The sequence below is a fragment of the Xiphias gladius genome, chromosome 1, assembly GCF_016859285.1.
Source record: "Xiphias gladius isolate SHS-SW01 ecotype Sanya breed wild chromosome 1, ASM1685928v1, whole genome shotgun sequence".
Taxonomy (NCBI): domain Eukaryota; kingdom Metazoa; phylum Chordata; class Actinopteri; order Istiophoriformes; family Xiphiidae; genus Xiphias; species Xiphias gladius.
The window spans coordinates 13,944,990-13,967,117 of record NC_053400.1 but is presented as its reverse complement, the minus strand read 5'-3'; the positions used below and the strand labels follow the sequence as shown (position 1 = coordinate 13,967,117).

Sequence of the window (22,128 nt, the reverse complement as noted above, 5' to 3'; positions counted from 1 at the left end):
GGCCAAATTAATTTCTTTTCAAAAACCGCAAGCAAGCAAGCGCGCGCGCACACACACACACACACACAGAGACACGCACACACATACACACGCACTCACACCACGCAAGCAATTAAAAACACCGCATTTAACGTTTCTTCTTGTGATGCCTTTTCAACATAACATAACACTGGGTGCTATTAACAGTTGGCTACATATGCATAATAACTACTTGTAGGTCATGGGCAAAAGTTCAAGTACAAGTTCTTTATTGTTTCTGCCATAGAAGAACACTCGACATACACGGGAGCAAAATATCGTTCTCCACACTGCAACATACACGACAGACGACGAACCACTGAAAGTCACTAAAAAGGACTGGAAACAGATGCACTGTGCACTGGTCAGCCGTAGTCACGTCTGAATGATAGACTTTACGTTTGAGTGACAAAAGACGTCTATCGGCTGTGGGAAGTAGGAATCTTCATCCAGTGATCCGTTCACACACGCACACACACACACACACACACACTAATCTTGTTTCAAACAATGATCCAATTGCTTTGCTTAGAAGAATTAGCCAATGATCACACATTTCTGAAGTTTGTGACGCTGTTGAATTGTACTGCATTCTACTGACAGATTTTTTCTAATAATTTGTCCGCCCCTTTATATATATATATATATATATATATATATATATATATATATATATATATATATATATATAAATGATGGTAAACTTAATAACAGAAACATCTCTCTGTGTAAATGCGGGGAGTTCAACAGCACCACAAACTACATCCTCCAAAATGATGATAGAGTCGAGTTGATTCACAACCTCCCCAAAACAGTTTCAACACAAACGGAACATTAGAAGATTTATCATAGGACCGTTTGTATTAGTTTTGGCCAAGTGTGCTTAATAACCTGGCAGCTGAGTGTATTTCACAATTTAATTGAAGTGACTTGGTAAAGACGTCACTCTTTACAGCAAATCCCTCCGCCAGGCTAATGCAAGAAGTAGTTCCTATCACAACGTAAGGGCATCTTTATACGGTTACCTTTCCTCCCGTCATGTCCATCATCACAGTAGACATCAGTAAAGGAATTTAATCGAATAAATAGTAACCATTCGTGATGCAAATGGCTGCTCTCGGTCAGTTCGCGGGAAGCCGGTCGTTCACGAAGCCCCCCTCAGGGTTACGCTGCTTTTCCAGATGTGAACGCATTGCGAGTCCTTACACGAGCTAACACCGGACCACGGCACCGACCGCACAGCTGCACAAGGTCTGGCTCTCCTTTTGTTTCTAACGGCCTCGCCCGGGACGTGACACTCAAAGAATAACCGTGTCCGCTTTACGTTCGTATGTAATTAGCAGACAGCCGGCCGAGATTCACGACGTGTGACTTAAAACGCCAAAACTTGTTGGCAACTTCGGTCGCTTGGCAGAAGAATAGACTTTTTTTTTCCCCCCCTGTGAGACAGACGTTTGGTGTTTTTCTCGGCACCAGTATTGTCAGTTTTGCTTGATGTCAGCATCGGGATTTTGTCGGAGATATCGCTTATTTAACACACAGATTGCTCTTTTCTAACTAGCCCGTAACCCCCATGGGTTTCCACACCAACAGGTCTTTTTGATAAGCTCGTCAATGCAAGTGGCATTTTGTCCGTGTTCTAAAATAAATTGGCTTCTGCTGCTGTACCGGACAGTTACATCTTGTTTTAATCCGGCAAAAAATGACGGATATTTTTAAACGACATCATGTCCCGTGAGTCTTAGCCAATTGCTATGCTGTCAGAGCTTCATGGGAGCTCATTGACCAAGCCGAGTTTCATAAATACACTTGTGAATTTGTCAGTGCTTTGGATTTCATGCGTCAATACCCACGCAAACATTGTGCTAAAAGCTTGACAAAATACAGCTTTGATACAACTAAATTACATCTCTGTGCAGATACTTTTTTTTTTTTTTTTGCCAGGGTGGAAGTACATCTGCATGAGAAGAAGGTGCAGTGTTTTATATGTACCCAGTTACAGTCATAATGGCCCATTAACAGGCAGACAACTAATCCTAGGACATCCAACTCAATCAAAAAGAAATGTAAAACAGCAAACTACGAATTTAAATCTTACCAAAAGAGCCACAAAACATCTTATCATGTGGAATGAAATATTGCTCACTGATGCCTAAATCTCCAGAAACTAAATATAGCTTATGTGTTCAATATATTTTTCTTATGCTACTCAAATACTGGGGCAAGAATAGAATCCAGGATTCAAAAAGAATCAAGATGTGAATCAGACTCGGTGAAATCAAAATGACACCTAACTTGAATCCTTTTCGTGTAACATGGATGCAGCGAATACAGGTGAATGCCCATGTTAATGTTTTCAGTCTGTCTCTGTGTGTGTTTGTCCATAAGATGTCTGTTAAGCTCTGCTCTGCAAGTGGACCAGAAGGGAATAATGCAAGTCTTCAAGGCACCACAGTGGGGGGCAGCAAACCTTTACACCGCTTCATTAAAGGGCAACCCAAGATTGTTGGCGTGAGACACACACACAAACACGCGCGCTCAAATTATTATTAATCAAATACTTATTGATTTTAATGTGCCACAGTATTTTCCCAGTTCACAAATTTGAGAACCATTTAAAGTCACAACTAATGATTCTAATGTCACAGACAATAGAAATTTAAACAAAGAAGAACAGAAGAGGTCATGTCACACGTTGTTTTTGATTTTCTCTCAGATCATTGTGCTGGTCTTGGGCACGTCCTTTATCCTTTCCATCGTAATGGTGGGGGAAAGCACTAGACAACTCAGTAGGACAGTCATCCCGCCCAGCTTCTTGCTGGGAATGCTGGTTGGTAGCTCGACAAGAGGCTCATAGTGGCTTATGGAGTCAGAATTTTACTCAACTATTTCTTTTCTAAGCAGTCAATGTATAAAAATGATTAAATGATTAATGATTAAAATCTGTATAGGGTTTGATTGAGAACTGATAGTAATTTGAATTTAGTTCGGTAGCTAAGTACCAACAATAGTGCTGTTTACAAAATGCACCATTGTGATATCCCAAAACATTTTGAGAGATGAATAATAAAAAAGATTTTCTCCTCCTCCTCCTCTCACAGTTCATCCTATGTGGGATTCTGTATATTCTGACAGAGCACAAGCCAACCAAGAAAACGGTAAGCTCTATTGTAATATTTCTGAAGCAAGTTTTCCAAGAAGGACCAAAGAGAGCCCTGCAGATAAAACAATTGAATCCAAAATCCCCTCCAGACATGTTTTAAGACTAGGATTAGAAAATTACACCATTTATTTAGGTATCAATCAATCCCTCCTTTTTCTGGACCATTTAAACATAATTGAACTGACGGTTTGGTTGCAGGGCTCTCCATGTTGTCTATACCGTATGAACTATTACCATGTAAGTTTCTGTCTGTTTGACCTTCACCTCTCTCTGGTGGTGTCTACATGTAGGTCACCATATCATTGGCTGTGAGTGTTGTGACCATACTGGGGGCATTTTGGACTGTGTTGCAAATCCTGCCCGAAGTCTTACTTGCCAACTTCTTAACACACTATGACATTCATGAAGACAGTAGCACAGAGACTGATGATGCAGCATGGTCAGCATGTTATGAGGTGATTATTATCTAATCTGAAGCAAGTTTTACCTTTTAGATTTCTATGTTGAATTACGGCTTTGTTATATGCCATTGAACAATCTATACAAACGACGTACACTTTGTGTATCTTGTCTTGATATAAAATGTTGGTATCAAATGAAAACGTCACGCTCAAATGCTCAGCTTTTCAGGATTTGTGACAGTTGAAGACTGAGAAACATTACACAATACATTTTAAATGTTTGATTTATTGTTGGGTCATAGCACTTATCCAACATATAAAAGAGTAAACTGGTATTTATTGAGCACAGGTACTCCAAGAAACACATTTAATAATTTCTTTACTTAATAAAACATGTCCTAATTGTCATCCCAATTGTGTGTCACATCTTTATCTCTCTGTTATTTATTAATTTGTTTAGCTATTAACTGAGACACAAAGTATTCAATATTAATTAAAAAATAAGAACATAACAAAATAAAATAGAATATATAATAATATTTCCCAATGACACCAACATTATAGCTGGCTCTGCCCTGTTTGTCTTGGTTGACAGACAAAAACTTGATGAAGATGAAAAATGGCATTAGGAAATAAAATGGTATTTTGGGGAAAATTTCAAATAAGAATTGCTGGAATTAAATTTATAAAAATGAAATGATATAAAGAAGCAGAATAGAAGAAACATTTCATAATAACTTTGAAAAAGAGAGAGGAATATTTCACAATTTCATTGTTACAATATAAAATGAACTCTCCTAAAAACTGGTATTCAAATACTGCAATGGCAGAGTCTCAAATAATAGTAGAAGCAAATTACCTGATAAATTACCTGCAGCCTACCACAAGGGGTCACATGTTAAATTCAGTCAACGTTCATTTCCACAGCAGTGTGTCCATCAGTGTCAAAGAATGCTCACCACTTTGCACGCTTGAGTTTCTCTTTTCTTTTAACAGAAATAATGTTTTCAATCTGTAACCCCAGTTGTAAAACATTTCAGTTTGGCCCAAGGCTGATAGTATGTGTAAACATAATTTGATGGAAATCACTTGTATGTTTTTATGTGTTTGACATATGTGCATATGTGTGCTTGTCCAGGCAATGGGGGCAATGATGGAGGTGATCTATTTATTCTACAGTTTGGTTGGTGCAATTATTTTCATTGTAATGTCCTCTCTGGCCGGGGCTGCCCTGCGTTCCACAAAGAGCCAGGTAAACTGACATGAAAAACCACTTCCACACACATTACAGACAGTGCTGAGAACGGTGCATGTCCCTAAGCTCAAACAGAGTTGCAGTATAACTTAAGACCAGTTAAGTCAATCATTAGATTGCTCTTCTTTCTCTTCTCTTCAAGGCCATTATAGTGATGACTACCGCGCCAACTGAAACTCCAGTTGAATGACGAGCACGGGACGAAGAAGTGGGACAAATTGAGCAGAGAGAAGAAATATGAAGCATACAAAGACAGCAAAGTATTTCTCTCTCTGGGCACATCATGATACCTGACTGCTAAACATTAACCAGTGCACGACAGCATGTTGTGGTCATTATGTACAATGCAATACAGATCATACATATGTCTGATATGTGTTGCCTTTTAGTGTCTCTGTCATCTATTACTATAATTCCCTCTTTTGAACATTTGCCACCAGAATCAACAGGATGGTGGCATTGAACTTCCCCCCCCCCACCTAGGCAATTAACTGCTACTTACTCTTCAGTCTGGCATAGGCTGACCTATTTCCACCGAATGTTTACACTAATACACCACATGACAAAATAATAAATAAATAAAAATGAAATAAAAACCAACCTTGTGTTGACTATAATAATTTCTGAAAAGTAATCAAGCAGGCCTAAACTGGGATAAGGGTGCTGGTCCTCTGACAGTAAAAAGGTACCAGATTTTAATAAGACAACCTTTGTAAATAGTTATTTCGTAGTTATTTTTTGGTCAGTTATTTTATTACAAGTTCTTACTAAAGGCTTTATAAATGTTTTTCAGTCATTTACTAATGCTTGATAGACCAGTTATAAGCCAATAATGAAAAAACTCTCTTTCTGGCTTGTGTTTATCCTCGGCCAGTATGACATTATTAGCTTTGTCTTAGACCACTCCAGCTGGAAGCAAGCTGGACTGTTTGACCAGTTTGCTTCCAGACTTCTGAACCACTTCCCACGTCTCCCAATTTTTCCAGCATTTCAAATAGTGTAATAAAATTGGAAATTCGTTCTTGTTATCAGGTTACTGTTTGACTCCCATTTGAAAGTGTTGTGCAGCATACCAGAATTCAATTATGAACAACTTAATGATTTAATTGCAGACTTGATGTATGTTCTAAAACCCTAAATTATTAACCTTTAAGGACCAATTAACATTTAAAATTCCAGCAGAGTTACAAACTTGTGCTTTTGGCTTAGAACATGACAGTTCATTACAAAGTATTGATTAATGTTTTGCCAACATCTTAAACTGCATTATTACCAAAGGGAAACATACAGCCATGCTAATCCTGAAACATTTTATGAGCAGAGAGAGAGAAAAGAAAGAAAGCGTGGGAGTGGGAGAATCTGAACATGAAAATGAGCAAATGTAATGTCACCAACCCCAAAAGTAAGCATGTCAGCTCTGGGGATCCGTTCTCTGTTTTTACTCTCTGAAGTGTTGATCACAGAATGATGTGATCCTTTTCCAACTTCCTGTCCCTCTCAAAAGAGACTTGGCAAGTTTTGGCAGAACATGCACAGAACATCATGGCTCCCCTTGGCACTTTGATTTTTTTTTTTTTTTTTAAACCATGTCAGCTCTTGTTTCAGTGGCAGCTCCATCAAATAAAAACACTATGACACATAATGTACTGTCCTTGCTTACAGAGGACAGCATATGAGACGAACAGTATCACTAATAGTTTTCTCTGTAAACAGAGAGAACAGGGAGTGCGATGTTACTCAAACTCTGACATGTGTATCCATCCATCCTGTGCAAGTGTTATCATAAGTTTGCAAAAAGCATTTTAAGTGACATTTTGATTTTGGATCAGTTTACTAAAACAAAGGGAAAACAGACTACAACTTACAATACATCTGTCTTACAATTTTTACAAAAGGGACGTTGGAAGGAACAGTTTCTGGTAGTGTTTTTTTTTTTTTTTTAATTTAACACGGTCATAACATCAGGGAAAAAAAAGGGTCAATTTCGCATTTTCACTTTGAGTATGTCTGTGGAGACTTTGAGTACAGAATAAAACAAATCAAAAATACATACAAACACATATGAAGTTCATGCGTCCATAACAAAAATATACCTAAGAAAAAAACAAGAAAAAAATTTCCCTAGAATTGAGTCCACCACATCTTGTCATATGCACACTGTACATCGGACATACAAAACAATAAATCTATGAGGACAAGCTCCTTTTCTCTATCAATTTTACAAAATGTGCACCTGTAATGAATCTCTAATTTTGAATGTCTCATAGATTAAACACCACAAGGCCTCCAATGAACAAAACAATGACATGCATAAATAAGGAAATGGAAATGTTGTTAAAATTGTTTTCATCATTTGATAATTACACTTGCCTTTAAAAGCACTTAAAGAGTTTGACATCCTAGACAGCCTAAAAAGGGAATATTAGTCACATTAATGACATGTGAAAGGCAACTGGTTTAAAAGGTCCTTATAACTGTAAGATGTACTGTGTAAACTCAAGAGCAATACAGGAGTATGCAATTACATAATTTGTAATACTGTTATTATATCTATTTGTGTGGTGGACTGTGGTGGAACAGTATATTTACCATGGTTTGAGACCCTGTCTGTTCTCTGTTCATGGGTTTGATGAGTCACTCTGAGTCCCGCTGTCCTTCCTGTCACTTCAGGAAAAAAACAGTATTCACATTTGTTGCAACTATCAGGTGCCAGTGAGAACACAGTCCATGGACTGTCCTCCTGATTAGTTAGACTGTAGTGCGTACTGAATTCAGGTACTCTATAGTACTGAATGGAATGGAGTCAGAGCGTAAATCTGCCAAAGAATTAGTTACCGACATTGTGTTAACGTGCTAAGGTAGGAAGCAACAGCTTTGTTTAAAATAAGCGCATATCTGTAAATGTCTGCATGTATGTATACCTCTGGTCATAACTTTTTCAAAATTTTCTTTATTATTATTATTTTATTTATACCACTTATGCTGGGGACTACAGTAATCATTTGCTTAATGTATCGTCTCAAATTGAAGAGGCAGGGGGTTTGTGAAAGTCATTCCCTAAGGTACACCGCTGGTGAACCCGCATGTGCTCTGTGACACGGTACTGGCGTGAAAAGGTCATAGGGCAACAGGGGCAGGGGAAAGGCCGTACACCAAGGTGGCTCCGCACATGTCTATTCAGAGAGCCTCGCTGGCTAAAAGAACGGTCGCAAAGAGAACACTGGAAAGGGTGGTGAGGAGGAGTTGACAGATCAGCTGATATATTTGTTGGCATGCTGGCTGAAACGGTAGAGGGTATGCAGACAGACGAGGCAGACGACATGGAGGCTTGCACAGAGTCTGGCACACTAGGAAGTGAACAGACTGTCACGGTACTGCTCTGGTTCTCACACACTTTAGGGTTAGAAACCTCCTCCACAACCCCAGCTTTATGTGTGACATCACCTCTTAGCGTTCTTTGGTCTTTACCAACTGATTTTCTTTCTTCAACATTTGACCCAATTTTTGTCCTACATCTAATTTTTCTCTTGTAAACCCTCGTTACAGATGTTGATTCATTCCTTTTTTCTCTGTCATTATTCCTGATCCAAGTCCCAAATGTTTCATTTTTGCCCAATGCGACGCTTTTCTCTTCTTCTTCCGATCTGTGTTTGTAGGATACAAGCAACTCAGAAGGTTTGGCATTAATGTCCAGCAGTAGAACCTGGTCATTCGTCCCTGTAGCAAACTGCTGCCTCAGAGAACTGTGACCTGGACTGGCAAAGGTCCCAGCTTCCTCCTCGTCACTGGACTGGTCTGAATAATCAGGGTGGCTAAGGTGGGAGTGTTTGTGATCAGAGTCTCTGTGCAACAAGTGCTTGTCCTCCTGGGGTAGGCAGTGACAATGAAGATGTCCACGGTATGACTGCCCCACAACACTATACATGGGGTCAGAACTGTTGCTGTTCACAATCTCTGTGAAGGTTAAGTGTGGCTCTGGGATTTCAGTGTCTGAGATCTTTTCAAGTTCCAGTGATTTGCAGCGTTCAAAGACAAAGAGACCACAAGTGACATTATCCAAACTTGATTCTGGTGTGGTGGAGATAGGCAGACAAACATCAGGACTGTGTCTTTTGTCTTCCATAGATGTGTCTCTGTTGTCTGAGTCATGTTCATGTGGCATTGAAGCAGTGTCTTGTGTGCTCGTCTCAGCTCTACGCAGGTTTGGGTACCAATGTGTCTTAGGTCCATAGAGGTTACAGCGGGGGTCCTGTCTATCCACGTCAGTTGGAAACCTGTCAGAGTAACTGTGTTCCTCTTTGGCTTCTTCCTCGGGACACAAGTCTTCACAGTGAGAGTCACTTCCTCTGTCCAAGTCCTCCAAAGGAGGTGGAACAACAGCTGTTGGATGTTGTGAGAAATCCTCTGCTGCAGCTGACACTGAGACATCGTGGCTATCCAGTCGTTGATGTTTCGAAGGCAAATCATCAAAACTGAGCTCAGTTTTATACCTTAATCCCTTGAGTAAACTGCTGTGAACCTTACGCTGTGGCACTGAATCATCTCTAAAATGTTTTGTGTGATTCTTATTCTGAGATGAGTCACAATGAGCTTGGTGATCACTATGATGTGTAATGTGGGATAATTCATTGTCCATAAATTCATCATTCTGTTTCATAAAATAATCTGCATTGCTGCTGTTGTAATCTTGTTCTAGCATGTCAGATTGATCTGCACTGGATTTGTAAAATAAATCCTGTATTGCACATTGATCTGAACTATTCTGGTAATCCCAATTCTGTGTTCCAGTGTGGTCGTTAATGTTTCTGTAATCCTGATTCTTTACCCCATGGTGATTTTTGTATTTAGCAGTAATACCTTCAACAATAATGTCATTGTCTGTGCTTGCTGATCGTGACACAGGGGCACTGCTGGAGTTGACCGAGGCCTGGGATACTGCATGGTGAGGAGGCATTGTAGACTCTTCTGCCAGCTGGAGCATAGTTGCTCTACTGCTGTGACAGATGACAGGCACTGCCCCACAGCACGGATGTGGTGCTGAGGAAGAGGATGAGGAGTTCCTCCTGTCCTTAGCTGTGTTCACGGGCTCCTCTTCTGTTCTCTTCTGCCAAGTCTCTGGTTTTACAGTGCCTCGTGAATGGAGCTGATCCTTTTGCACCTCTTTGTCCACTTTAGACACTCCGCGCACTTCAGTGGCGGAAGGGATATTTTGAATCAAATCATGAGGCGTCGGATAAGATACTTGTCTGCAGTTACGTGTAATTACACTACTTTCAGTGCAGCGCTCAGATATACTACAACAGGTATTCACATGGCTTAAAGTGCTTACATCTTTTCTACTACAGTGGTTTGCACCAATTATACGGCTAGATCCAAATGTATCTGTTTTCCCACCTTTAATACAGGGATCTATACTGGCTGAATGCATCTGAGCTTCATCACAGGTTTTTACTTTGGCTGAATATTGATGATCCTCTCTCTGCAGTGAACTTGCAGTACTTTTCACGCTGCAAGTGTCTGTTTCCCCACGTCTTTGAAATGTATCTATACTGCATGTTAAAGGTAGACACTTACTACAGGAGTTCGCACTTTTACTATGGGTATTGATGTCTTCATATGGCTGATTCTCAGTTCCAGTGGAAGCATTTGTTTTATCTGCATTGTTCGCCTGAGTCTGTTGCCAAGCCCTGAGAGAACCCTGCAGTTCATCCATCTGCAGGTAGCAGGCGGCATTGAGCAGACCGTAATAATATTGCTGGGTACGTGTGTACGGCAAGGTCCCTGTATAGATGTAGTCCAGAATAAGTGACAGCACAGAACCGGACAGACATGGTGCTTGCAGTTCCACCAGGGCACCAGTAGAAGACAAGATAGATGCCAGCACTGGACTGGAAGCTGCCAGAACACACCTGCAGGAGCAAAAAGAACTAAATTGTGAGGCTGTATAAATTCATGATCATCAAATAAGACACAACACTACCAATATAAACAAAGACTTTCTAATATTTCTTCAATATGTACATGGGGGGGGGGCATTTGCAATAATAAAACCAGTTCATGTTGCGTACCTGTGTGCAGGGTAGAGTTGACCTGGGCTCTGTCTTTGTCTGACCACACAGTCACAGAACTGAGCTTGTTCTCTTTGGAGGTTAAGACTCATCAACAGTGATGCTGTGTGACTACTAACTTCCTGGGCACAAGGTAATGCCTGGAGAGGACAGAGCTTGGTCAGTAATAGTTATTTTTGCTTAAGTAACAAGATTAAAAGAATGGCACTAAAAAAAAAACCCATCAAATAAACTCCAGGGATGTACATGCACAAGAACTTTAAATCATGTAGAAACATTCATTTTCAAGGATTACGTTTTCTATCTAAAAACTACTCTGTAGTTTAAGCACTCTCAGAAAAAAATTAATTTATACTTTCAATATGCACAACTGTCAATACATGTTTACAGTTGGCTACTATAAAGATAAAGATAAAAAAATAAAAAGCCATGAGTCCAATGATGAGTAAAGTTACTTGGTTATTTAACATATCAGTGAAAGTAAAGTCATAATAGTCTTTACTATCTTTATAGCAGTAGGCGGCTTGAACATGTAAATCATGTACTAATAAATATTCTCTTACCTCCATTTTATATTGGGAGATGAGCAACAAATCCCCACTATCCTGTGGTGTACAGTATGAGGCTCCTCGTGTGCAGAGTTGTACCAGGTCTTGCTTGCAGTTGAATGGAGAAAAGAACCTCCATGGAGGCTATATAGTATCAGTCTACTATCTACGCACACTGTCTCATTCGGAAAACAATCACACGCTTTTCATACTGGGAGCAGGGCGTGACGCACAGGGACAGGTGCTTATAAGGAGCGCTGGCATCTAACGTCAGAATCTCCATGGCCTGTTATGAAGGGGGACTGAGACCAGTCGACAGAAAACCAACAGGAGACCACAGAGCTGCAGCAAATAGATACACTATTTCTAATCACATCACAAGATGGTTTGTAATGGTATCAGGGGAGTCATTTTTTTTCAATTACACAAATATGCAGGAAAAAAATCCCAAAAAAACCAAAAACAAAAGATGAGCACAGCATAGGGTCTGTCTTTCATAATTAGAATAACAACTGAATTCTCTTGGGGAGCTTCCTGTTTTTGTCTGTCTCCTGCAGGGAGGTCAGAGGTCATGATCATGGTCTGTGGAGTTTATGTGTGAATATCTGAACCCATTTCTGACGGTGCGGTATACATGTCAAAAAGGATTCTATTAAAGCATTAATTGACTTATCAACTTTAAGGCTTCACCAGCGTTTTCCACTCCATTGTTACAGTTACACACAAGCCATAGTGGATGCGGTGACTAAGAAATCTGTCACGTACAGTGGGGTCAAAAAAGTCTGAGCCCAGAATTTTTGGACCCCACTGTATCTGTAAACATTTCTATCTGCTTCAATTCTACACAGGGAAGTTTCCCCAGTGTAAGGAGTAAGAGCCGGCCCTCCGGCTGACGCTTTGTTGACAACTCCATACTAAGCCATTTCTCCACCCTTCCACACCATGTGCTTGTCATGCTTTTTCATCTCCACAGCACTCTAATGTTACAGCCACTCCTCCAGCTGCCCACAGGGCGGTAATACATTTTCCCTCATAACTCTGCAATGGAAATACTACACACACCATCACACAATGAACCATTTAATATTAGTCTTGTGGTACTAACAAGTTAATAGCTTTTTGCAAAATTAATTTTGGTGCCAACTAAATGTATGTAAAAAAAAAGTATATCAAAAATATGTCTATATGTTTATATATGTTTAGTATGTATTTTAAAAATATAGCAACAGTTAAAACCTGTAGTTGTTTAGGTGGGATATCCATTCAAAAACAGACAGAACACACTGAGTCGCTTGTTTTTTGAATTAACTAATTTAACAGACTTAATCAAATTCAATTGTAATATTTTATACAGAAGTAGAATACCAGTATTTTGCTTTATACTGTGCATAGCTGCAGATGCACGTTATAGAGTTATCATTTTTATATTTAATATAGTGCTTTCAGTATTTGGGTGTATTGTGTGTGCAAAAGGTGCCAAAATGAAATACAAGTAAAATAACTTTAAAAAATAACGAAATGGAGCATTCCGGTGATCTAATGGTTAAGGTGCCTACCATGCAATTGCAACATTCGGTTTTATTCTGTACCCCTCTCTCTCCCTGTTTTTCTTGACACTATCTACACCGTGACTGTCAAATAAAGGCAAACCACCAAAAAATAATCTTAAAAAAACAAAAACAAAAAAAAACCCAAATTAAATATAAAATAATAATAATGAAAGAAATTATGTTATAATTCTGCCTATTTCTATAAATCCTTTAAGATTATTTTTGCTATTATTTGACCAGGAGAAGTGGAGTGGCAGACAGGAAACATGGGGGAGAGAAATGGGGTGTGACATGCAACAAAGGTTCCCGGCTGGAATCAAACGGCACACATTGTGGTTATGTGGTACGCACTCTAACCATTCGGCTCCCAGAGAACTCCAAATTCTGTTATAATTTAAGCAATGATGACAAAGTACTAGATGTATGCTGGAAACATAGTGGCTTTGAGTGTTTCCATTCACTGGGTGCCTGGTGACATAGCTCACGTACTGAACTAGTTGAATACAAAGGAGAGAGGGTCTCCCTTGGCACACACACAAACACAGCTGCAACTTTTGGAAACACATCACTTTCTGGGACTGTATTCATGAAACATGTGAAGGCTCATGGCCAATTGAAAAAGGTTCTGTCAAACCTTGTTCAAAAATCCTCTATTTTTAAACGAGAACAGTAAATAACACAGCATTTTAGAACTGACATGGTTGCTGAATCAGTTAAAAGTTGAGGTAGTCCAAATAGGTAGTGAACACAGTGAAATTAGCAAGACCAAATAAGAAAGAGTCAGAAAAAGTGGCTAATGCTGGAAATCTGCTTTATAACTGGGTCAAACAAAAGGGTATTTCTTCAGATGTGTGGGTATTTTCTTTTAGCGCCACTATCAGGCCAGACTTTACACTCAAATCTTAAAATGCCCAAATGCCCATTGGGATTTTATATATTTGCACTTGGTATTCCAAAGTGCATGAAAATGACATTTGTGGTTATACGTACTAACACTCAAGGTTATATTTGCTATTTTTATTATTGAAACAACTGATGCCAAAATTCTCTGGCACGCACACACACACACACACACACACACACACACACACACACAGACAACATCAGAACGAATGCACTGCCAATGGGACATAGCACTAAAACAGCCACCACAGGGACACTTTTGTTGAGCTTCTGAGTTCTCCCATAGCTAATGTTCTGGACTACCATTCAGCACAGATATTTTTTCCACACACAAGGTGGATTCAACATAATCTAATCTCTCTGGCAGAAGAAGCACTGCAACAACACACCACAAAAGCATGTAACTTGTTTTGTACGAATGCGTCTTGTTCTTTTCTTTACAGCTTTCCTTGTATCACCTCAGGGATGGCTGTCTTTCACTGCTGCAAAGTAAAAGGAAAAACCATTATAAAGTGTCGTCATAAGGCGTTGGGGCACCACGAACAGCTTCAATGCGCCTTGGCATAGATTTTACAAGTCTCTGGAACTCTACTTGAGGGATGAACACCGCTGCTCTAAAAGACATTCCCTCATTTGGACTTTTGATGATGGTGGTGGGAAGCGCTGTCTAACACGGTGGTCCAAAATCTCCCATAGGTGTTCAAATGGGTTGAGATCCAGTGATCATTTCATATTCATCAAACCATTCAGTGACCCCTCATGACCTATGGATGAGGGCATTTTCTCCACTCACTTTTCAGGCTTTTCCTGTAATACATCACCCACCTGTGTCATGACAAAATAGTTCTGAAGTGTACCTGAGGGTTACTCCAAGATCCACAGTCTGAGTTCCTCTACTAAAAAAAAGCAACACACGGCACTTCAGATAAAAAAAAGATATCGTAACATACATACAGGAAAACAGACACACACATCACGCCATGCCCAGTTGACTACATACCGGCCCTGCCTCTGTAACATATACAGCACAGAGATCCAGCTGTTTACCTCTTGTCCCATTTTTTTTTACTCACATATCAAGAACATTGGAGTCATAGAATTTGGTGGCTGCTATTCTTAGCTCTCTGGCATGGCACTGCACACACTGATCCCTACATTAACACCCCTGCAAAAACACACACACAGTAGCAGCAGAACAGAAAGTCAGCTTAAGGACTTTGCTGCCAACAGAAGTACCAGGGAGTAGAGTGAGTCAAATTAGACTGGAGAGCATTCAAGAGTGATAGTGTGTCTTGCTGGCCTTGGGGATAGGATGCATACTGTAAACAGACATTTAAAAATCCATGGTTCAGTTCCAGCTGGGGCCTTTGTTCCGTAACATATTCCTTCCTATTAACTTATATTTAAAAAGGTTATAATGTTATATATTAAAAAGGGTAATTCAGAAAGAAAGTCTTTGTCAAGAATTTAACTATTTAAATTCCAGTGGTTCTAAGGCAGTAAATTTATCAGATACCCACCCAATCATATATATATATATATTATCCTTTTACTGTCTCTTCACTTTAATAGCATTCAGAAAGTTGTAAAAGCAACAGAGCACACACCATGTTATGAGTCAATGAAGCCAGCTATGAGGGTGGAGCAGTGAGGTACAGCAGCAGACAGCAGCTCAGAACAGAGTTACTAATGTGTCACACGGTATGGTCCAAATACCTCAGACAAGGTAAAAATTACACCTCAATGTTTAAAAGTTCATCTGATCCACATTTCAGTTACTGAGACGTTACCAATAAAAGCCTTAATTGTTTTAAAGTTAACTCTGTGAAGGAGATTCTTCCTTTAAAATTAATCTCTAAAAGTATGTAGACATCCACACATTAAAACTATATTGAATGTTGAATATCTCATTCCAAAATCATGGGCATTAATAAGGAGTTGCCCCCACCTTTGCTCCTATAGGAGCATTCACTGTTCTGGGAAGGCTTTCCAAAAGACTTAGTTGAAGTTGGGCACTGAAATCTTCACTATAACCCATTCCACTGCAAATGTCAAAGGCGATTACATGGCTTGGTGCTTGATTTTATGCACTTTTTAGCAACGGGTGTGCATGAGGCAGCTGAACCCACAAATCAGAAGAGGTGTCTTTGTATGTTTACAGATACAGTGCATATAGCAGAGGGCGGGTCAAGTTAAGGCTTCTCCTGTAGTGCCTTTCAACAGCCCCCATTTTTAGTTTTTAATATATTTGCTCTATTCTTATATCCCTCTGCAAAGATTTTGAGTACCAGTAACAGTACGAGTGATCGCAGTAGTACTACTCTTTCAGTGGAAAAGGTCTCTCATAACTGGGTTGCTGGCCTGAAGTACATTAAATAACTTTTGCATTATTGGATCAATTAGTAAAGTCCATCTGCAACAGAACCTCTCAGACCGAGTTAGAGAAAAGATCTCTAGACCAATCACATGCCTGGTTCTCATCGTCAAGGAGGTAACCACTGGATCCATCCAGACTCCCCTCATCAACTATCTCACTGTCACAATTTCCTGTTTGTATCAGACCTCTTTGTGATGATGTGAAAGTTTGATCCAACAGAGTTCTTTTACAATTAACTCCATCCCCCTGCTGCGCTTTCCAAGTAGATTCCAAATCACCACTGCTCTTATCAGTCTGCCTTCTTCTTCTGAACTTCACATTCAGTCGTGTTTTAGCAGCAGGAGTAGGTGGAACAATTACTTCATTGTCCTTATACTCACACACAGTCACATCACAAACACTTGAGTCACATTTGTTGGTAATCATTAATGTTGACCCCAGGTTTAGATCCCCCCTCTTTGCCGTCAGGTGCTGCTGAAACATATGATCTTTATGCTTGTTTGATTCCCAGAACCTCTTTTTTGGGGTAAGTCTGTGGTCGTGTCTGCTGGATGTCATGCCCCACACCAAGTTTTCTTTAGTAGACTCTTTGACACACTGGGACAGCTGGTTAGCACTGACAGTGTTCAGTCTACACTGAGAAGAGGTGATTCTGGCTGGATTTCTACTGTCCAATTCTGGCAGATCACTGTAAAAAGCACACAAATCTTGACAGTCTGGTTGTGAACTGAATTCACCTAATGTCGAGGGGGAGTATGAGGAGGCAGGTGACCCTGACACAACAGCTGCTTTTACAATTGGGGTAGACTGAGCAGGAGGGATGAAGTCAAGATCTTGTGTGCCTGGTTGAATTAAACTGTCTCTGTTAATGTGTTTATTACTTTTCAGCTTCTGTTTGTCTGGTGTTGAATGTGGGACACCAGCCTTTTCATTCCTCAGGTGTTGTTTGTCTGGACTGGAAAGCAGCATGCAAGCTTCTGAAGTTGTCCTGACGGTTTCTGCATACATGCTTAGTGTCTTTGTGTTCATTTCGATCATTACTGAGCTACCGAATAGGTCTGCTGAACAATTATAGGTATCTCCTTCAAGCTGCTCTTCTTCTTTGTTTTCAAAAGACAGAGAACTAGCTTCCTCGTCCTCCTGATTACACTGATGGAAACAAATGCTTCTGGCTTGACTTTTGTTTAAACATCCAACGGAGTTCTTGCATACCTGGTCAGATAAATCATGTTTATCACCTCCATTGTTCAGTGCAGGTTTATTAGTGATATCCAGTAACATCAGTGAGTGGCTCTCTGTTATATCTGTGTTACTTTGATAAAAAGAAGTTGACTCAATTGACAAGTTCATGTCTTGTGATCTGATTTCCAGGTTGTTTCTTACTGTTTCTTTCTGATTTTGCACTTTTAGATGTGGATCGGTTTCACTAACAATGTCAAAATCTTTGTTTTCCTCACCCAAAAACTCTGCAAGACTCTCAGAGAAAGGCAAATCATCCCAAGCCAAGGAGCTTGACAAAAATGTTTTGGCGAGTTGTCTGGTAGAAAACCTCTTTGCCTTATAGCTGAGTGATAAACCCCTTTTGTGGCCAGGCTGGGTGGGACTGAACCAAGTGGTCAGGATGGGGTTTTTTTCAACAGCTTTCTCAATAGATGTGTGTGGGTATTTGGCAAATGATGGACTACTGTAAGTCCTGTGCTCTAAAGAAAGAGGTGACAACAGAGTTCTCTCCTCTGTGGCTTTATGGTTCTCCAGGCAGCCTCTCACATGATGATGCACATGTGGTGTTTTGTCCTGGGTACTGTAGCCTTCCTCCTGCTCCGCTGATGAAGTAACTAGTCCTAGTGACTGTTGCCATGGAGGAGTCGGAGTAAGGGTGCAGTCTTCATGCTGTGATCTACCAAAAAAAAAAAAAAGATATATCACAAAAGTAAGAAAAATTTGAAAAAGCAGATGTGAAAAATAAAAACATGTAAAACTAGACTTGTTTTCACATTATTTAGGAAGGACAAAGAGAAAACTTAAAGTGGGTTCGAGAAGAGTGTTACAGTACATAAACACGACGTCAGTATAGGCATGCTGGACTGTCCCTGCTGAGATAGCCTCATCTCCTGTTTTAACATCTTTAAGTTTATTCTTTGAAATTTCAGTGCCTTAAATTTATATTTTCCTCCGCTCCAAAGAGCACGTTCCAGTGAGGAAAATCTTGAGGCACAGTTAAAAATTTGTGTTGTTTTTACTTTGATTTCAAATTTCCTAAGTCATTCTCACTACCTCCCATCCGTTCATGATTTGTTTCTGCCCCCTACAGACTCTGCCCTTGATATACAATACTGAGAATTATCACATAGAAAGCAATATTTATCAGTAGCTCCTTAATTGCATTACCTTTGCAGTGACTGGGAAAGAAGACCTGAGGCAGACAGTGTGGCATTACTGAAGCTACTGGCTAAAGAGTGATGATGAATCAGCAGCAGGGTTGTTTCTGGGGGTCTGCAGGGTTTGCTGGGACCAGTAGATCCGAGCTCATACTCTGCAGCTTTCTGAAGAAGGATCCGATAATAACTGACCACTGTGCAGCCTCCCAGGCCTGCAGCTTTGGGGAGAATCATCTGACTTGCGATATACTGGACTGTGTCTTTACTGCTGGAGCCATTTGCAACAGACCCTCCAAACCAAAGCCCACTTTCTGTTCTGCTTACCTTAAGGATACAGACAAGACCAGGGTTGGTTGAGATAAAGCAGCATAAAAGCAAATTAAATTTATATAATACACATATTTAGGACATACTGTTCAAATTAGACCTCAAAACAATTAGTCGATTGGTTACACCAAATGATTGTCTAAAAAATCATCAGCAAATTAACCAATAATGAAAATAATCATTAGTTGCAGCCCTAGCTCACATACTCAGTATCAGCAAATATAAATAGACAAACACATAGATTAGGATAAAATGGATTAAAAAATTAATCAACCGATCAACAGGTTTTTCACAAATTGTAAGATACTGTGGATTCACCACTGTCTTCTGGAATTTCACTGAATTTTCACAGAACTGTACTGTTACCACTGTCCAGGCTGGTGGGGTTTCCCAACTGGCAAGTTTGTGGTTTTTTTAGCTAACATTTGTCTGCATTTCACTTATCATCTAACTTGTGTGATGATAATACATGTATAAATTAGCAGTACTTGTCTAGTTGGATTTACCAGGAAAGAAGGAGAAGGGCAGAATATGGAAAATTCTGGCAACTTACTGGCTGTTGCAAAAGTGCCAAGAGTGCAAACAATGACTAGACTAGTTAAGGTTATTAGACTAATTAAGGTGGGAAAACAGTATTTTATATACATAAAAATCATCTTAAATTTAATCAGAAACAAAAGTATATTTATGTCAGTCAATACGGTACAGACACTGACAAATTTTGCATAAGCCATTGAAATATCCCATACCCAATAGCAATAGTACCTTTACACCAAAGATGAAATGTCTGCCAATGAAACAGTCCTCCACAGCCTTCGCCAACAGTGTGGCTCTGGTTGATGTTCCAAGTGATCCATCTGAGTTCTCCACCAACCTACAAAATCACAAACTTAACAAAAATGCACACTGCTTTTCACTAAACTGATAATAAGACAAGATATGTCAAGACATGGGTGGCTTACTATCTCTGTTTAACCATGTCCTGTGGGAAAACCTTGCAACATATACCAGGAATAATGCTGCATGCAGATCAGGTCTATCTTGTTGTAAGTATGGAGGTATATACACCGAGACTGGTACAAAAAATAATGTCAGATAGTTACTGATAAGTTCATTAAAACCAGACTTGTGTATGTACGATGTTCAATACGTGGCCTAAATGTTCAACACAGAGAATGATGTTGTGCTTCAGATATAGAGCAACGGGAACTGACTGCTGAACTTAGAGAATGTTTAAGATACCTTTAAATTTCCTTCAATGAAATTAAGCTGAAAGGGATGTGCATGCTTAAAATGGATATGACGGATTTTGACAAAGAATACATTAATTAATCAACAGATTAATTTAATTGCAAAAACGCGGAGTTGCTTAAAAAATAATTTCCTTCTCTCACCTCTGTAGTCCACTTGCATGAATGCCAAAGAATGGGTTCAAGCAGGTTCCAAATACTGTTACTCCAAATATGCATCTGTCCCGGGCCACCTTTAGTGAGAGACGATATCTGTACTCAACCTGTTCCCTCAGACAGCTGTAACCACACTTGGAGCATCTGCATCTACAGTGGGTACACAGAGAAGACAGATGAAGGTGTGTCATGTGTAAGCGAGTGAGACAAAGTTATATCGAGTTCATCTGCATTGTAGGTAAAGGTTTTGCGTTTTTCTGGGTAACATAAATCAGTGAGGGAAGTAATTCATTTTCAGTTTTTTTGCTCATTCAAATACAACCCTTACACAGCTGCTTCTGTATGAACTTGGCAGGGACATAATAAAGTATTGGCATTCATTTTCAGTTAACTTGGACAAGTTTACAGGGTATTTAGTCACAGTGAAGTTATGAAAGTGCTTTCAAAAGACCCACTGTTTCCTCTTCATTTGTGAAACAAATTAGTCCTTTAGCTTGGTTGTTTGTGTTTTTTACCTCGTCGTGTCCTGCTGCTCAACATCAATCCTTGAGAGGCAGCCTTTACAGCAGGGATAAAACACACAGGTATCTCGCACAGACAACACAGCACACTCTACCAGAGCCCGTCTAGCAGACATTTAGCCTGCAAAGAGCTTAATCTGAGGCACGGGCACTTGGCTGCGGCTAGCAGGCTAACCGCGGGCTAGCCGAGACTTCAAACGAAACGCACGGCTGTTATATTAACTTAACAGTAACAGTAGCAGCTTTGGTTCCAACAATTATTAATGAATACCAAATGTGAAATGTAAAAAATAAATAAATAAAAAAGATGAATCTTAACGTCTCCTTAGTTATCAGAAATCACTCTTCTGCGACACTACGTTCTTCTTCTTTAGTTTTGATTTGCTGACGGTTGACGACTCAGCTTGTAGGTGCGTTACCGCCACCTACTGGATATTGATAATATAGTCTGTGATGTGGATTAGAAGATTGGCAGTAAAAAAAAAAAGTATTTAAATCGTGTAATAAGTTCAAATTCTGTTCTCTTTTTAAGAATGCTTTTATTGGCATTGTTTTCACTTACATATAGTAGAAAAATTATCAAAGGGAATAATTTTTAAACATTTTTAAACATTTTTAAAGGATAAGAACCTGTAAAATGTATTTTGATTTCACTGTCCTCTTGTGTCTGAAAACTTTTGCACTAGAAAGCACCCTGAAAATTTTCCAAAATGAAACGAAAAATGTAGTGTCCATAGCACGTACAATACTGTAAATCCCAACATGCAAAACTCTGCCTTAGATATATGTGTAAATTACAGTTATAAGAGAATGATTCAGGGGTGTCTGGAAATTTACTGTTCACTATAAACAGCTAAATGTTTAATAGGGAGAATGAGGAAGAGATTTCAGACAACACTGACCAATACTGAACTTTTTGACACAGAACCACAATAAAGGGACGTTGTTAAATAGAGATTACTCCACAATGAAATCAGAAAACATCTTCAGAATCATGTACCGATAATGATTGACCATTAAAATTATTTCTACAGATAAATTGCACTCTCTCATCTTATCACATGTCACAGTCATTTTTGCCGCTGCATATATTTCGACATCTGGTACACTTTCTGAAACTGTAATTGGCAGTCTTCATAGTACAAGGCAAGAAAGGCTTCACAAATACCATATTGTATACCAGGACCAACACTGGCTCTATACCCAGGTGGTG

At 39.5% G+C, this 22,128-nt stretch overlaps 2 protein-coding genes across 7 annotated transcripts; one reads left to right on the top strand and one right to left on the bottom strand.

The window, feature by feature from the left end:
- Nucleotides 1–985: 985 nt before the first annotated feature.
- Nucleotides 986–5,390, top strand: LOC120788954. 4 transcript variants are annotated; one of them, XM_040125301.1, is made up of 7 exons: nt 986–1,019; nt 2,407–2,529; nt 2,735–2,848; nt 3,120–3,176; nt 3,472–3,636; nt 4,721–4,834; nt 4,980–5,390. In XM_040125301.1, exons 2-7 carry the CDS (start codon nt 2,407–2,409, stop codon nt 5,025–5,027), a joined length of 621 nt encoding a protein of 206 aa, XP_039981235.1. In that variant the 5' UTR covers nt 986–1,019; the 3' UTR covers nt 5,028–5,390. The 4 variants fall into 4 exon arrangements, with proteins under 4 accessions (XP_039981235.1, XP_039981244.1, XP_039981217.1 ...); XM_040125292.1 differs by lacking the exon at nt 986–1,019 and adding an exon at nt 1,033–1,269; XM_040125283.1 differs by lacking the exon at nt 986–1,019 and having other exon boundaries at nt 1,032–2,529.
- An 8,288-nt stretch (nt 5,391–13,678) lies between these two features.
- ddias (DNA damage-induced apoptosis suppressor) lies at nt 13,679–21,201 on the bottom strand. Of its 3 annotated transcripts, XR_005708094.1 has the most exons (6): nt 20,910–21,201; nt 20,383–20,544; nt 19,754–19,862; nt 18,672–18,985; nt 14,764–18,180; nt 13,679–14,388 (listed from the first exon to the last, which is right to left on the bottom strand). XR_005708094.1 is itself a non-coding variant. In XM_040134788.1 (5 exons), exons 1-5 carry the CDS (start codon nt 21,029–21,031, stop codon nt 16,335–16,337), a joined length of 2,553 nt encoding a protein of 850 aa, XP_039990722.1. In that variant the 5' UTR covers nt 21,032–21,201; the 3' UTR covers nt 14,639–16,334. The 3 variants fall into 3 exon arrangements, 2 of the variants coding, with proteins under 2 accessions (XP_039990722.1, XP_039990733.1); XM_040134788.1 differs by lacking the exon at nt 13,679–14,388 and having other exon boundaries at nt 14,639–18,180; XM_040134799.1 differs by lacking the exons at nt 13,679–14,388; nt 20,910–21,201 and having other exon boundaries at nt 14,639–18,180; nt 19,754–19,877; nt 20,383–20,482.
- Nucleotides 21,202–22,128: the final 927 nt, after the last annotated feature.